We start from the raw sequence: 14,356 nt of genomic DNA on the forward strand, positions 1-14,356 counted from the left end.
CTGTTTTGTTACTTTGCTTTTCACAGAGCCCTATATCCCCTCTCCATCACATAAAAGCAGAATACAGACCTGTTTGGTCAATTGATTCACATGGTGCAATGACAAAAAGATCCAAATCAAGGAAGCAATTTTATTGTCTTACCCTTCTACAGCCACCAGCATTCTCTCTTTCTGCCCCAAGTTCACTTCTTCCTGTAATTCTGTGCCTCTCTGGAGAAAATCTCTGACCGCAGGGGTGCAGAAAACAAATTAAATTATCCCAATGAGCCTTAGATCTTACAGTCTAGGAATTTAGCTGTGTCCATTTGATATGGTGGACTGAAATGAAAGAAAAGAGTATGGGAGAGTACATAACCCTCTGGGGGTTGAGCCTACCTTTTTCTTCTGAAAGACAATATGACTTAATTATTTGCCTTTAAGGTAGAGTGTTCTTGAATGAGAAAAATAATTAAATAAAAACAAGACAGTGATCTTTGTGCTAGTAAGGGCATATGAATAATAACACTATGACCTACTGGCAAAGGAGGGGTAGGGAAGGAAGGAAAACACTGGGCACTGGGACTCCCTCTTCATTGGTCATCCTAGAGCATCATGTGGCCAAGGCTCCTTTTTAAAGATAACTCCTGATCTCCTGGAGCTCATACTATCCTCCTGTCCTGCATTTCTGCTTGATCCTGTGGAAGACTTCTCTCTAGCCTGACAAAATGTGTGACCAGTTTGTGGGCACCTGGAAGCTCCTTTCTAGTGAAAACTTTGAGGACTATATGAAAGAACTGGGTGAGAATTGTTATTTGGAGTTGTTGTATTGGGACAGGGAGGGAATGCTGATTTTGAACTTTATTCCTTACTTTCTTTTTCTGGCTATGCTGTTTACCAAGGGTGTTTTAGTCCAACTATTTTGATGGGATGGTCTTAAACTGGAGAACTTGGCTGTTTGAATTAATGGGGTAAAATTGCTATAACTTAGAAAAACCTTGATTGGGAGGAATAGTTTCAGGTAAGCCGAGTCTATGCACGCCTGCTTAGTAGTGTTATAAATGGAAGTAAAACACATCACTGCAATATTTTGGGTGGATTAGCTTTTATTCTTGGACATACAAAGCAGTGTGGTGCTAGAATGCAGCAAGCTTCTCTATGTCTAAAAGCAACACACCTGAACTTCTTTATATTGCTACTGGACTAGGACACCAATTAATTGTCATGGCTATTATAGTGCATGAAACTCTGTAGCTGCCTCCAGTGAATATTAACAAAGAAAATTGCATGGATTCATGCAGATACTTGCAAAAGATTTGAGGGATAACGCTCTTCTCTAAAGGTGTAGACTTCTTGCTTAGAATTAAAATTGGGCTTTAAAAGGTTTCCACATTCTTTAGTGTGGGGGAAGTATGAGGTAACTTGCACTGATTGGATCAGGACATGCTAAAAAGCTGGGGGTTTATTTGGAGATTAGGGGTAAAATACTCACTGAGACTTGCGCAGCATTCAGAGAGCTTGCAGTGAGACTCTTGCACTCTTAATCTTTACCCCACTTTTTACTCAGGACATAACCATTGCCAGCTATTTCTTAATCATTTCCTTTTATTCAGCCTAGCCACTGATAAATATAAAAAGTGCTTTCTTTTTTTTTTTCTTGTTTGTTTGTTTGTTTTTGTGGCTTAGAAACTGTCATATATTTCTGCTTATTTACTTTTAGATACAGTTAACATATAAGTTAGTGTACAAACCACCACAGTTATTTCAAACACGTGTATGTGCAAATATCTGGCATTAAAATCTTGTCTCAGTCTTCAAAATATTGCTTGTACTATTCTGACAATGACAGAACAGAGAATTTCCTTACGTCATCCCACCCGGCTTAGTCTATAACCATACCAAGCTAGTGAGATGTTACAAAGGAACTTCTGCAACACAGAATTAATAAAAAATTCAGAAAATAATAGGGAAATCAGCACTTAAGTATTTTTTTTTCCAACAAATAAGAGAAAAACATTGAGTAAAGATAAAAATGTCATAGTGCCCTGTCTTATTTACAGGTGTGGGGTTTGCTACCAGGAAAATGGCTGGTGTGGCCAAGCCCAATGTAACTATCAGCATCAATGGTGATGTGATAACCATCAAAACAGAAAGTACTTTCAAAAATACAGAGGTGTCTTTCAAGCTGGGTGAAGAGTTTGATGAGACCACAGCAGATGACAGAAAAACAAAGGTGAGTCCAAAAACGGCACTTTCCAAATACATCTTGTAAAAGGGATGTGGGAGCAGGAGGACGGAGTTGTGATTTTGACATCCAGTGCAGAAATGCTGCCTTCAAAGGTAAGAGTGCTGTGGATGCTTTGCGCTTCAGTGCTGTTTGGACATGCAGACAGTCTTCTCTTCAGCCCAGAGCACCCTGATGAAACAGCCACACTTTGCTTTTTTTCCTTTGGCAGAACGTCATAACCCTAGACAACGGCATACTGAACCAGGTGCAGAAGTGGGATGGAAAAGAGACTATCATAAAGAGAAAAGTGGTGGATGGGAACCTGGTGGTGGTGAGTTAATTTTTGTTACTTAATCACTGAATTAATTGTGCAGAATTCATGTTTGGCAGATGTATCACATTGGATTCAAACACAGGAAGTGAAAGGATCTGAAAGGGCTCTGAGGACTTGGTGAGAAGACTCTCTGAATGAGTCTGGAGTATATATTAAAACTGAAATGCTGTTAATCTTATGGAATGGTAGGGAGGTACCTGTTCTCCATTCATAGCAAGACATGGTTAGGAAAGAGTAGGGAGAAAAAAACAACATCTCCATGAGGGAAATTTTTATATATCAGAATCTTTAAGTCCTGGACAGTATAGAGGAAGCATTAACAAAGTCCATGTTAAGTGCATCCACTCTGTGCTGATGCAAAATACTCCTGCTCATCCCCAGTAGAGACTTAACAGCCATCTGTGGGAACCATACTATGGATCACCAACAACTGTGCCAATAATATGATGTTATAGCAAAAAAAAAGAGACTGTATCCGAGCTCTGTTGGTTGGTGTTATCTGGTCAGAGAGTATTGTGTTTGACTTGGTGCCAGTGGGGCCCACCTGCAGTTTGGGGCTTCCCAGCACTGCTCTCCAGTTTTAGGAAAGACACTTTGAAGAATCTGGGAGGGGACTAAAACTGTGTTCATGAAAGGCAGCTGAGATTCCTATATGCTACAAAATGACACACATACATGAAATACCTGAAGACTTCTGCCCTTCCCTAGAGAAAAATAATATGTCCATAAATTTAATATTTAAATTTCTTTGGATAGAGACCAGAGGAGAACAAATAGAAATAGTTTTTAATAACAACTTCATTAAGAAAGATTGAACAAAACAGAGTTTGATCTAACAGAAAAATAGATGAGGACCGAGCCTAACATGCAGAGGCTGACACCAGCAGCTGCAAGTCTGAAAGCCGTGTAGGACTCTGTATGTGTGGGTATGTGTTGTGCACACGTGTGAAGAAGACAAGCTACAGCTGCAAAAGGTGAAAGGAAAAAAGACTAATGCCCAGCTCCAGAGCCCAATCACCCTCCACAGAAGTCCTTGGAGCCTTCTTTAGAGGTTTTTAAGAGGAGATTTGAAATCTCCTGGAGGTCGCTGGAGCAGTCCTTTGATGTTCTTTCAGTCCTGTGCTTGTATTTCAGACTTCTGTTTCTGAAGCTTTCAAACTTGAGTTTCACTGTTTTGGCAATTGGTTTTAGAGGAGGAGAAATGCAATAATTTCTTACACTGGCTCCCAATGGATAAGTAATTCTCTACCTTCTGACTAACATTTAGTGAGACTTAAAAGCTGATTAAATTTGCCTTTCTTTCCAGGAATGCACCATGAATAATGTTATCTGCAAAAGAGTTTATGAAAAAGCATGAAGAAGCCATCATCACACAGGACTAATGCTTAAAGCTGGAGAAAAAAACAACTTAACCAAAGGAGAAAAACTCCACAAATCTGTTTTAAAGAGAACTGTACTTTTTTCAGATATATTCCCAAACAATTACACATGGCTAGTCTAATTTGTTGTGGCTATTCAATAAAATGTTCAGCTTTCTACAGCCCGTGCTTGTGCTGGAGTTTGTCAGAAAGGGGTTTTGGGGGGGATGCAACATGGCAAGGGGTGCTGTGTGGGAAAGCATCGCGTGAGAGCTAGTACCACGTTTGGTAACTGTGACCCATCTCACCGCGGAAAGAGGATCGGAGATGATCCAGTGGGTGGCACTTGTTGTGTGACAGTGATAGACGTAGACCTGGACACAAAAACATCCTCCTGTGAGCACTGCTTGTGGGCTACCCACTGCAAGGAGTCTGTGCACAGCAAGGGGAATAATGGGGCTGCTTTTCTCGGCTTCAAGTGAAGGGCATTGCTCCTGAGGCAGGGAGGAGGGCGATTACAGTGGATGCCCAGCGTTGGCTTCCAACGTGAGCAGGGAATCAGGCACCTCCTTCTCACACAAATGCCAACAATTTTAAACCCAGGGATCATCTGAAGTGGCTTGATCTTGTCCTCTTCCACCTGAAGAGTGAAATTATAGCTGCTGTAGCTCTCAGCTGTAATTATTTCATTAACATCCCTTTCCTTAACATCTCTTTTTGTCCTAGATTAGACAAAAAGCCTTGAATTAAGAATCATAGCTTAAAAAGTACTCTCAGGCTTACTAAAAGCCTGTAAAAGTTTGGTAGTGGTGCAACCTCCTAATATAAGAATTATAAGAAATAATTCTTATATGCATTCTCTACTAGCTTGTTAGGTTAGATCAGTCTTGGGAACATGAGCCTCTCTAGGTGCAAAGCCCTTTGGACACCATGTTTTTCAACTCTTCTTATTCTCCAACTACCTTCTTCTACTGCCCTTCTACTGCTCCTATTTCAAAAATTCGCATCCACAGAAGCCCTGATTTCTACACCTCGGAGGACTCAAACTGAGGACAAAAAAATGAGAAGTCTAGGGAAAACCTACACAACAAGAGTCTGAAAATGTGTGCAGTAACCACAAAATGGGGAAATGAGCATATCTCAAGCTTTGCGATTAAGATCTGTGAACCAAATTCCACATATTCCTGACATTCCTGAGGTCAGCTGTCAGAGGCGACGGTGCTGAGTCCCTACTGCCAGCAGCAGAGACCTCATAAACTTGAACTTTCCTCTGCATGACTCAGACTGTTCCCAAGTTTCTGCACTATTAATACAACTGGAGAGGGGAAAAGAAAAAGGACTTATATTCTCTGGATGAGCTAAGGAGTCATTTAAGAGCAGTTCCAAAAGACTACCAGTAAATTCTGCAGAAAAAGTTAAAAAAAGACATGAACAAACAGCTCCCCTGTTTTTACCTTGGTTTCATTGGTTGTGAAATCTCATCAGCTTAAAGAACAGCAGTTGCATAGGGGAAGGAAGTATGCTTCAGAGTACCCCATATATACAATACTAAATATACTTAGCACTTAACAAGAACCAAAATTATTTACAAAAACCAGGAGAAAACTACAGTTTAGTGGCAGAAAACCTACATGGGAGAGATGACCATAAGAAGCAACAACATTGACTTAAATAAGCTATATATAAACATTAAAGATCACCCCATAGTTAAATATATCCCATTGTCCACAGACATGGAAATACTATATTTCAGAGGTCAAATTTCCAATATTCCAATATTCATATAGCAGCCTTTATTTTCCAGAAATCTTACGTTCTTAATAAAGCCTGCTGTTACAATTGTAACATTTACAGCCTGATTTTTCAGAGGTAGGTAGTCTCTTCTGAAAACATCACCATTTATTTTAGTATCTGGTGAATGAATTCAGACTTTGTGAATGAATAAAGCCACTTAAAACTTCAACTTTTGGAAATTTCAATAAAGTGACATTCTGTCTGTAAACTTTAACAGGGCCAGCACCATAATGAAGTATTAGTGATGCTTTTCTTAGAATGTGAACATATCTGAAATTTATTCTCTGAAGAAGGCCAAAATTTATTCTCTAAAAAAGGCAGTAAACTAGTAACTTCTTGAATAAATGAAGATAATTCCTCTCTGGCAAACAAAGGTGTGTGCTCTCAGACCTGGATGGAGGTGACAGCACACATTTCTAAGGGGTAAAGGCAGATCAGTGTCTTGTCCTTGCCTGCAGAACAGCACAGGTCCCCCTCTCTTTTCTGTAGTGCTACTCTGCAAAATCAGAAACAATCCCATAGCATTCCTCTCTGAAAAAGGAGGATCTCACCAAACGCCTACAAACCCCTACAAACACACTTATCGCAGCAGGCACCCTTGAATGCTGAGAGGAATCTTTGCCTGTTAGCATATTTGCTCACTACTCCTTTACAGGTTCCTTGGATGACAAGAGGGAAAGGGGACTCACACCCACAGATTTTTAGCAACCCAGGGGAAAGATGAAGCAAGGCTTATTCTGAGCTTTGACCTTTCTGTTAGTTTTCCGTTTTTCTTTTAACTCTTTGTTTCCACTGGAAGGAACTCAGAGTACTTCTGCGTCCTGGCCAGGCAAGCCCAGTGTGCACCCAGCTCTGCAGTCTGCCCCGAGCTGCCACCCGTTCCCTCGGCCCCAGCAGTCTGGGTCTGGTCTCGTGGGATGCCCCAGCGAAGGACACAAAAGGCTATTTGCACCCTCCAGTGTAGCTAGTGGGAAGAGGCAGACCGCTGGCCTCGTGTTCGGCGTCAATCCCTCAGCTCCGTAGAGTCAGTGTTAAAATGTCCTTGGTGTCCTCACAGCGAGGCAGGCATTTGGCCTCTGTTCTCCACTTTTATTTCTGTTTTCTTTATTACTCTCCTAGGAATTTAATGTAGACTTTTTTTGGCACTGAATTTGCCCAGATCATATTTCCTTTAAAGAAATTGACATAAATTTACTTTCCATATTTCTTTAAATAGTCTCTTTACATTTTTAACTCACTATTTTTATAAATTTTTACCTGTATCTCTAGTGCTGCTTCACAATCTCCAAGTGTATTGATTTCAAATCCTGTTTTACTCCAACCATAAGCAAAAAAAGGGAATCAAAGCTCTCTCTTATCACATGTACTCACAATCCTTGAAACTTTTTTTCCTTTGAACTTGAAGAAAAGATTGGTTTCCACAGATATTATTTCTACTGAGATATAATCCCCTGCTCTTCTTCTTTCTAGACTGTAAGTCCTTTAAATGAAAGTCCTGATTTCTCTTAGTGACAGAGATAGATGGTAGCAATGTCAACATTGTTTGAGACTGCTTAAGACTGGGGTTTTGTCTGTATAAATAATTCTCTGTCACTTTTGTTCTTAAGGTTACTGGTACTGCAGTATAGCTGTTCTATTCTGACTAATTTGCTCTTCTTGAATTTCTTTGGGCCTGATTTGACAACATCCCAATCATCTTTTATTTCCCAAAGGCACCAGCCTTGTCTTGTTAAAGTGCCTTTATGTGGATAAGACAATTAAATGAAAGAACAAAGAATGCCTGAGGAGCAACGGTAGAATATTTTCGTATTATTCCTTGAGAAATAATGGATAGTCTCATTTAGGAGGAGCTTTCTCATAACCAGAGATTAGATAAAAGAGCTAGCTATTCTTTACACAAAATGTGATATAATGCATCTCTGCTTTAGAAGAGCTTTGTGTGGACAACACCTTCAAAGACTGACTTTTATTTATATATTACAGATCCAGCATCTGCTTCCTACTGTGGGGGAGAAAGACTTCTTTACTTTGTTTTCATTTCAATCACTTTAGACTTTCCCTCCCTACCCTGCACTGTAATTAGACCTGAGCAGTACTGGGAAGTTCTGCTCAACTTACCCTTGTTGATGTTATGACTGATGGGATAAAAACATTTTTCATATACAACCAAAATTTGTGATTTAAGATCTTGTTATTTCCCCACAACCACAGTATAATCCAAAGACTACAATATTTTCACTGCTCAGGCTGTATTGTTTTCCTGTTTAAGCATGTTCCTCCTCTTGCATGTGACAGCTTTCAAGACGAGACCCAAACCTCATCCTCCTTGGCCCAGCGTCAGATCCATCTCACTCTTTCTACCCTAAACACAAGAAATTTGGTCCCACAACCTGTAATCCCTGTGTCCCTCCGTCCTTACAACGTAGATCTGAAAAGTCCCTGTAAGTGGTCATAACCCAGAAAGTGTAATCATGCGAAAAAGACAAACAGGCAACTATCGTTCACACAAATAAGAAAGAAGCCATCTAATCATTTCATGTAGCAAGTAACAGTTTTCTCCAGGAAGATGGTTTAGGAAGGGGAAGGACAGAATTACAGTTGATGTGGTCTCTTACACTAAATAGTATCAGATAGTTTGAGGTGTCTTGAATTACAATGCTTCAGATTCCTGCCTGTCAAATATACATACCGTTTATGGATTTGTTCTTTGTGTCTGGTTTTTACTAACCACAAGACAATAGTTCTAAATGTACATTTTAAAAAAAGGTTTTGAATGTTCAAACTCAAACTTTTCAAACTTTCAAACTCATCTTTGCAGAAGAGGCCCTGGGGGTGCTGGAGGACACCAAGCTGAATATGAGTCAGCAATGTGCCCTTGTGGCAAAGAAGGCAAGTGATGTCCTGGGCTGTATTAGGAGGAGTGTTGCAGGTTGAGGGAGATAATCCTTCCCCTCTACTCAGCACTGGTGAGGCCACACCTGGAATGCCGGGTCCAGTTCTGGGCTCCCCAGTACAGGGGAGACGTGGACCCAGGGAGATTGTGGAGTCTCCTTGTGGGGGCAGGGAAACTTGAAGAAATCTGATAATAGCAGGACACATTTGAATGCAATGCCTTATATGACTGCACTGCCTTAAATCTGCTCTTAACTTTGTGGCAGACCAACTATCCAGGTGCAGAAAGGCAAAAAGAGAGCAGTATATGCCCTCCTCCCAACCCAGTAAAACTGCTCACCTCTCACCAAGTGACTTTGAACTGAGAATAAGCCCTTTAATGACTCAGCCTCTGTTCAGGTCATCCACCTGTCAAGCACAAGAGTTGATCTCCACTGATACACTGATCTTCTGAACATGCCCTGTTGTGGAAGAAGGGAGGCAGCAAAGTTTGTCTGCTGCTTCTCTTTGTGGTGCTGCCTGGGGTATGTGCAGGGATGAACCCACAGCTTGGGAACATTGCTCTGATGCAAAGGGAGAAAACAGAACAGTATAAATCAGTTCTTCCTTTAAATGATAAAACACACAGACCCTTTCTAGGATGGATCATGAAAGTAAAAAAAACCAGCCCACTATGTACAGCAGCTTCTTGACAGCTCCTCCCCAAAATCCACATGGCTTTGATTTACCTGACTAGCACACAGGTGACAATAGTGGTAATGCTGGCTACAGCTTCCTGAGGAGGGGAAGTGGAGACGGAGGTGCTGATCTCTTCTCCCTTGTATCCAGTGACAGAACGCATAGGAATGGTTCAAAGCTGCACCAGGGGAGGTTTAGACTGGGCATTAGGAAGCATTTCTTTACCAAGAGGGTGGTCAAACCCTGGAACAGGGTTACTAGAGAGGTGGTCGATGCTCCAAGCCTGTCAGTGTTTAAGAGGCATTTGGACAATGCCCTTAACAATTTGCTTTAACTTTTGGTCAGCCCTGAAGCGGTCAGGCAGTTGGACTAGATGATCATTGTAGGTCCCTTCCAACTGAAATTCTATTCTATTCCATTCTATTCCATTCTATTCTATTCTATGCTGTTCTATTCTATTCTATTCTATTCTATATGGTGATAGCAGGAGAATGGCATTGGGAGCACAGTCAGAGCTGGGTTTCATACGGATGCGGTGCTCTTGTGCTTGGTGGCTCTGTGTTGCTGAGACCCCACCGCAGTGTCCCCTGACTGCTCTGTGGAGGCAGTGGTAACCTCACATCCCCATCCCCGCACACATCTCGGCGTCCTGATCTATTCAGTGGAGGAAGCCGGGGCAGGCATCACCCGGAGCCTTGGTACTGACACGGCTGCCTTGGACAAGGTGCACATTGTCTTGCCCTGGCACTGCCTCTCCTATTGGCCCGTCCTGGCCGCTACAGGGACTGGGCATCTTTAAAAGGAGGCCAGTGAGGTCTGAGTTGGGCACACAATCTCTCTGACTCCCACCAAGAGCTGCTGTGGCCACTGCCTCTCTCTGCAGGACCACTGCCTTGCAAAGCCTATACGATGTGTAACCGATTTGTGGGAACCTGGAAACTCGTCTCCAGTGAAAATTTTGATGACTATATGAAAGAATTGGGTGAGAAATGTTCTTTTTTTTTTCAATAAGTTTTCTTTGGGAATGTCTCTTCTTCATCTTATGCTTTGCTCATGGATAGTGTCTTCTTCCTGGACACAAAAGCACTTTAATTACTTTTCTAGCATAATTTAATTTCTTTCCTTTAGCATCTAAAATGGAAAAACAGAAAGGTAAGTGCTGAATTACTATAATAAATTTACTTCTGTCTAACTGAACTGAACTGATCTAATTTGTTTTTCTGTAGTGAGAAGAATCTATGGAGATGCAGCATTTTTTTATGTTTCTCTTGATTGCACCATTAAACTCGTGACTGGTGATAATTTACGATATATAATGGAGCTGATGTCTCATGACGCTTTGGTTTCAGAGGTCTAAATCCTATGAATGAATCTATCTGTTACTGAAGAATGCCAGGAATGTAATAAATTGGGCATTGTTTTTCACTTTAATGCTGGCTTCATTCCTATATAGCAAGTGCACAGACAGTCAGCTACAGCGTTGCTTTTGCTGTATAAATGATTCACTGGGACACTGATTCTCTTTATTTGAAATGTTAAACTGAATAACAAAAGAATTGCAGTTAATTAATTAACCAGAGTAAATGTGGGATGAAAGTACAGCTACAGATATTTTTCTAAAGTTGTGAACAGAATTGTTTAGTACAGAATAATTACTGCAAATAGTGTTATACTTTATACCCTTTTATACATATCTTTTCATCTGAGCATAGCATAGCATTAACAAAGGCAATATCTACAGCTATCCCCTTTCTGCTTTTATAAAACAGTGATACATTGTCAGTGGCCTTCATTCTAACTTGCCCCTGACCTCACAACTTCTAGACAATGAACTGGACTGAAAAGCACTAGGCAATATAAAAGGCTTTTTACATGGGATTTTCCCTGAAGCTCTCTGCAGCTCTTCGCTCTTAAACTTCAACATTTTTTATATTTCATACTTGTGCTTTTCACTGAGGTTTACATGTAAGGGTCCTTAAGGGATGTTAGTAGCAACCTAGGAATTGCCCAATCTCCAGTATGTTTTAATGAACAAGCACCAGCACATCGGCAGTTCCGTATCCAGTTTCTTCCATGCAGCTGGTTAACAAAAATGCAGATTCTCAGATTTGTTGAGAATTTTTTTTAAAAATAATTTTTGCAAGCTTTTATGAGAAATAGACCTTCCTCTGAATTTTTTTACCCATTCTATCTCTACACAAATTCATGTAGATTTGTAACCATCTATGTTTCTTCTTAGCTAAAAGTACACAAGTGTATACTCATGTATATCTTTATTTCTTGCTGAAGGTGCACTCTATCAGCTGGTGTACTCTGATCAGTACTTCCACATTCGAAGAACTAGTGTCTCATCTGAATCAGGCATTTTTGTATTCAAGAAGAAACTGTTCCTTATTCTTGCACTGAAGATTTGTGAAAGGATACTGAGTTTCTTGCTTGCTAGAATGTAATGATAGTTTTGTTTCTGATCTCTAGGTGTGGGCTTAGCTACCCGGAAACTAGGTGGCCTGGCAAAGCCTGATGTGATCATCAGTATGAAGGGGGACATAGTAACGATCAGAACTGAAAGCACCTTCAAAAATACAACTATCTCTTTCAAACTGGGCCAGCAGTTTGATGAAACAACAGCAGATGACCGGAAAGTCAAGGTAAGGGGGTTGATGATCTCTGAGTCATCTTGATGTCCTAGAAGAGCACCAGGAGAAGTTTTTCCCTACCCCCTTAGTGCACTATGAGTTTTCCAAACCATTCAAAGAAAGCACTGAAAGAAGAAATAGTATGGTGCTGAAACTAATGTTACTAAGCATGTCATTAGCCAAGAACACAGATCTTGCTGAGCGTAAAGTGAATTGCTACTATAATCTGCAAAGCTCAGGCTGCAGTTTGAAAGTCTTCTCTTGGCCTTTGCAGAGCGTCATAACCTTGGAGAAAGGAGCATTGGTGCAAGTGCAGAAGTGGAATGGCAAGGAGACCACAATAAAGAGAAGACTGGTCGATGGGAAAATGGTGGTGGTAAGTTCACGCTCCTTGTACGCTGATAAAGGTCAGAAGGATGCAGCCTTCAGTTTGCTTCTGTCTAAATAGACTGTCAATTTTGGCTTTCTCTCTGGCTTATGAGATAAATTAAGAGGGAGAAGAAGGGAACCAAGCTTAGGAAACAACCTGGAAGGAAATAAATATTGTTCCATACAGCAAATTGTCTTTAAAGTGACTGTATTGGCAGAGCTGCCATAAATTGACAGCATACTTACTGCTCTCAAGATTATTATTCTTAAAATAAATGAGGTTTTCAAATAGCAGAAACCTGTGAAATGCAAATAAAAGTTTGCAAATTGGGTACTGCTGTCCCTGGATTCGTTCTTTCCTTTTTCCTATCTTTGGAATAAAGCCTGTCCACCTTAGAAAACTGATTTTACACTTTTTCACACATCTATTTCCATTAAAGTCCATCAATTCACACACTTCTATTTGCTTTTTCCACGCAAGCATGCTGAGCGCACTAAGCAGGTGCTTGAGGTTTATTGTGTGAAAGCCAGCACCTCTGTGCCCACGCCTGCCTGCGTGGTGACCTGCGGCAGGGACTGCAGGTCCTGGTGGCTCCTCCAAAACACCCGCCGCGGTGTGGGAACCGCGTCTTTCCCGGGGGTGGGGGAACGGTGGCTTTCCCTCACCCTCGCTTCAACCTGCCTTTCTCTAGCAGCCATGTGAAAGCCGTGGGCTGGCCAAGCCAGGGTGATAACACATTTTAGGGATCCTAGTTGTAAGGGCCACTACTAAAATGAAGATTTTACTTTTGGATGAAGGAAAGTACTTTGTTCATTAAAGTTTTTAAAGAGTGGAGCCAAAATAATTTGGGCGACCTGTTTGAATCAGCAGCATTACTCCTTTACGTGCTGGCTTGTTTTGACTGCATTTTGTTTTAAGCTCTCATACATTTGGAAGGGTGATTTGCTTTCGCATCTCATCATGGCTGTATTTCTGTGTAAATTTGTTCTAATTATTAAACCATCTTCAAAACACAGAAAGGTAGGGTCCCTCTTCCATTGGCATCCTGCCATCTGCCCCTTGCCTAAAACAAATCTGGGGAGGAGCTCTCGTCTTCTGCAGACCGATGAGGTCTTTTTTAATGTCCTATCACCTCTGTCGCACGCACCTCATGGCTGTGACTCACCAGGAGCCACTGAAGGCAGCCGGGGCGAGAGAGTCAGGAGAAATATTTTGTGACTCATAAGTGCAAAGTTTTTTAGGCCAGAAGCCTGACCTCTGAACTGCCCAGGCTACTTCTGCTTCCACAAAAAAAAAACCTTTGTAAAATTGAAAGCGTTTGTGGGCCATGGTATAATAAACTGGGTAGTGCTGATATTTAGAATCATAGAATCATAGAATGGTTTTATTATTGCTTTCAAGCCAGCAATAATACCAAGGAAGGTAAATTTGCTTCTGGAAGCTGAGCCTAGTTTTGCAATCTGTTTGTCATTATATGCCACTTAATTAAGTCCGAAGATGTTAAAATAGAAGCCACTCCCAGCAAAGCCAAAATAGCTTTGCTGTTTGCTGTAAAATTATGTAAATATGTAAAGGTGTAAAATATGACGTCTGGATTTTCACTGACTTCAGTGGTTACTGCAGCAGACACACCTGCTGTCAGCAAAAGGTTTGTATTAATCTTTCCCTTTGTGCCTTAGGAATGTGCCATGAAAGGAGTTGTCTGCACTAGAGTCTATGAAAGAGTGTGAAGAAATTCCCTCTCTGTACCGGACTGGGACTGGCTCTTAAAACTTGGCTTAGTTCAATGACCAAAGCCTCATGCACTGTGCTTCTTTATTTTCTTATTTCCTTTTATTGGGAAAATGACTACACTATAATTTGATATTTCAGAGCCATACTGTAACTAATCCAAAGTATTGTGATGATCCAATAAAAGCTTCTCAACCCATAAAATTGAGTGTTTGCCTCCACATGAATGATTTATGTTTTCTTTCTTGGATGGTGCCATATTTTCTGTTGTTCCTGTCTGTATAAATGATCAGACTATTTCTGAGTAAAGTGCTGAAACACAACTGATCTGCCTCTAGGAATGGGTTAACTTCGCTTCCT

General features: G+C 40.9%; 2 protein-coding genes across 2 annotated transcripts; both read left to right on the forward strand.

Moving 5' to 3' along the window:
• Nucleotides 1-601: 601 nt before the first annotated feature.
• On the forward strand, nucleotides 602-4,022 carry LOC140646877 (fatty acid-binding protein, adipocyte). The gene is made up of 4 exons (XM_072851215.1): nucleotides 602-777; nucleotides 2,037-2,209; nucleotides 2,433-2,534; nucleotides 3,844-4,022. Exons 1-4 carry the CDS (start codon nucleotides 705-707, stop codon nucleotides 3,892-3,894), a joined length of 399 nt encoding a protein of 132 aa, XP_072707316.1. The 5' UTR covers nucleotides 602-704; the 3' UTR covers nucleotides 3,895-4,022.
• A 6,125-nt stretch (nucleotides 4,023-10,147) lies between these two features.
• Nucleotides 10,148-13,995, forward strand: LOC140646878 (myelin P2 protein). Its single transcript, XM_072851216.1, has 4 exons — nucleotides 10,148-10,241; nucleotides 11,735-11,907; nucleotides 12,170-12,271; nucleotides 13,945-13,995. The coding sequence occupies exons 1-4, from the start codon at nucleotides 10,169-10,171 to the stop codon at nucleotides 13,993-13,995; spliced, it is 399 nt and encodes a 132-aa protein (XP_072707317.1). The 5' UTR covers nucleotides 10,148-10,168.
• The last annotated feature ends 361 nt before the right edge of the window (nucleotides 13,996-14,356 follow it).

Source organism: Ciconia boyciana, chromosome 2 (genome assembly GCF_034638445.1).
Source record: "Ciconia boyciana chromosome 2, ASM3463844v1, whole genome shotgun sequence".
In the NCBI taxonomy this organism is placed as follows: Eukaryota; Metazoa; Chordata; class Aves; order Ciconiiformes; family Ciconiidae; genus Ciconia; species Ciconia boyciana.

Coding starts and splice junctions, on each gene's coding strand:
- LOC140646877 (XM_072851215.1), top strand. CDS start 705: ATGTGTGACCAGTTTGTGGGCACCTGGAAGCTCCTTTCTAGTGAAAAC. Junction 2,210..2,432: donor CAGATGACAGAAAAACAAAG/GTGAGTCCAAAA, acceptor TTCCTTTGGCAG/AACGTCATAACCCTAGACAA. Junction 2,535..3,843: donor TGGATGGGAACCTGGTGGTG/GTGAGTTAATTT, acceptor CTTTCTTTCCAG/GAATGCACCATGAATAATGT.
- LOC140646878 (XM_072851216.1), top strand. CDS start 10,169: ATGTGTAACCGATTTGTGGGAACCTGGAAACTCGTCTCCAGTGAAAAT. Junction 10,242..11,734: donor TGACTATATGAAAGAATTGG/GTGAGAAATGTT, acceptor TCTGATCTCTAG/GTGTGGGCTTAGCTACCCGG. Junction 12,272..13,944: donor TCGATGGGAAAATGGTGGTG/GTAAGTTCACGC, acceptor TTTGTGCCTTAG/GAATGTGCCATGAAAGGAGT.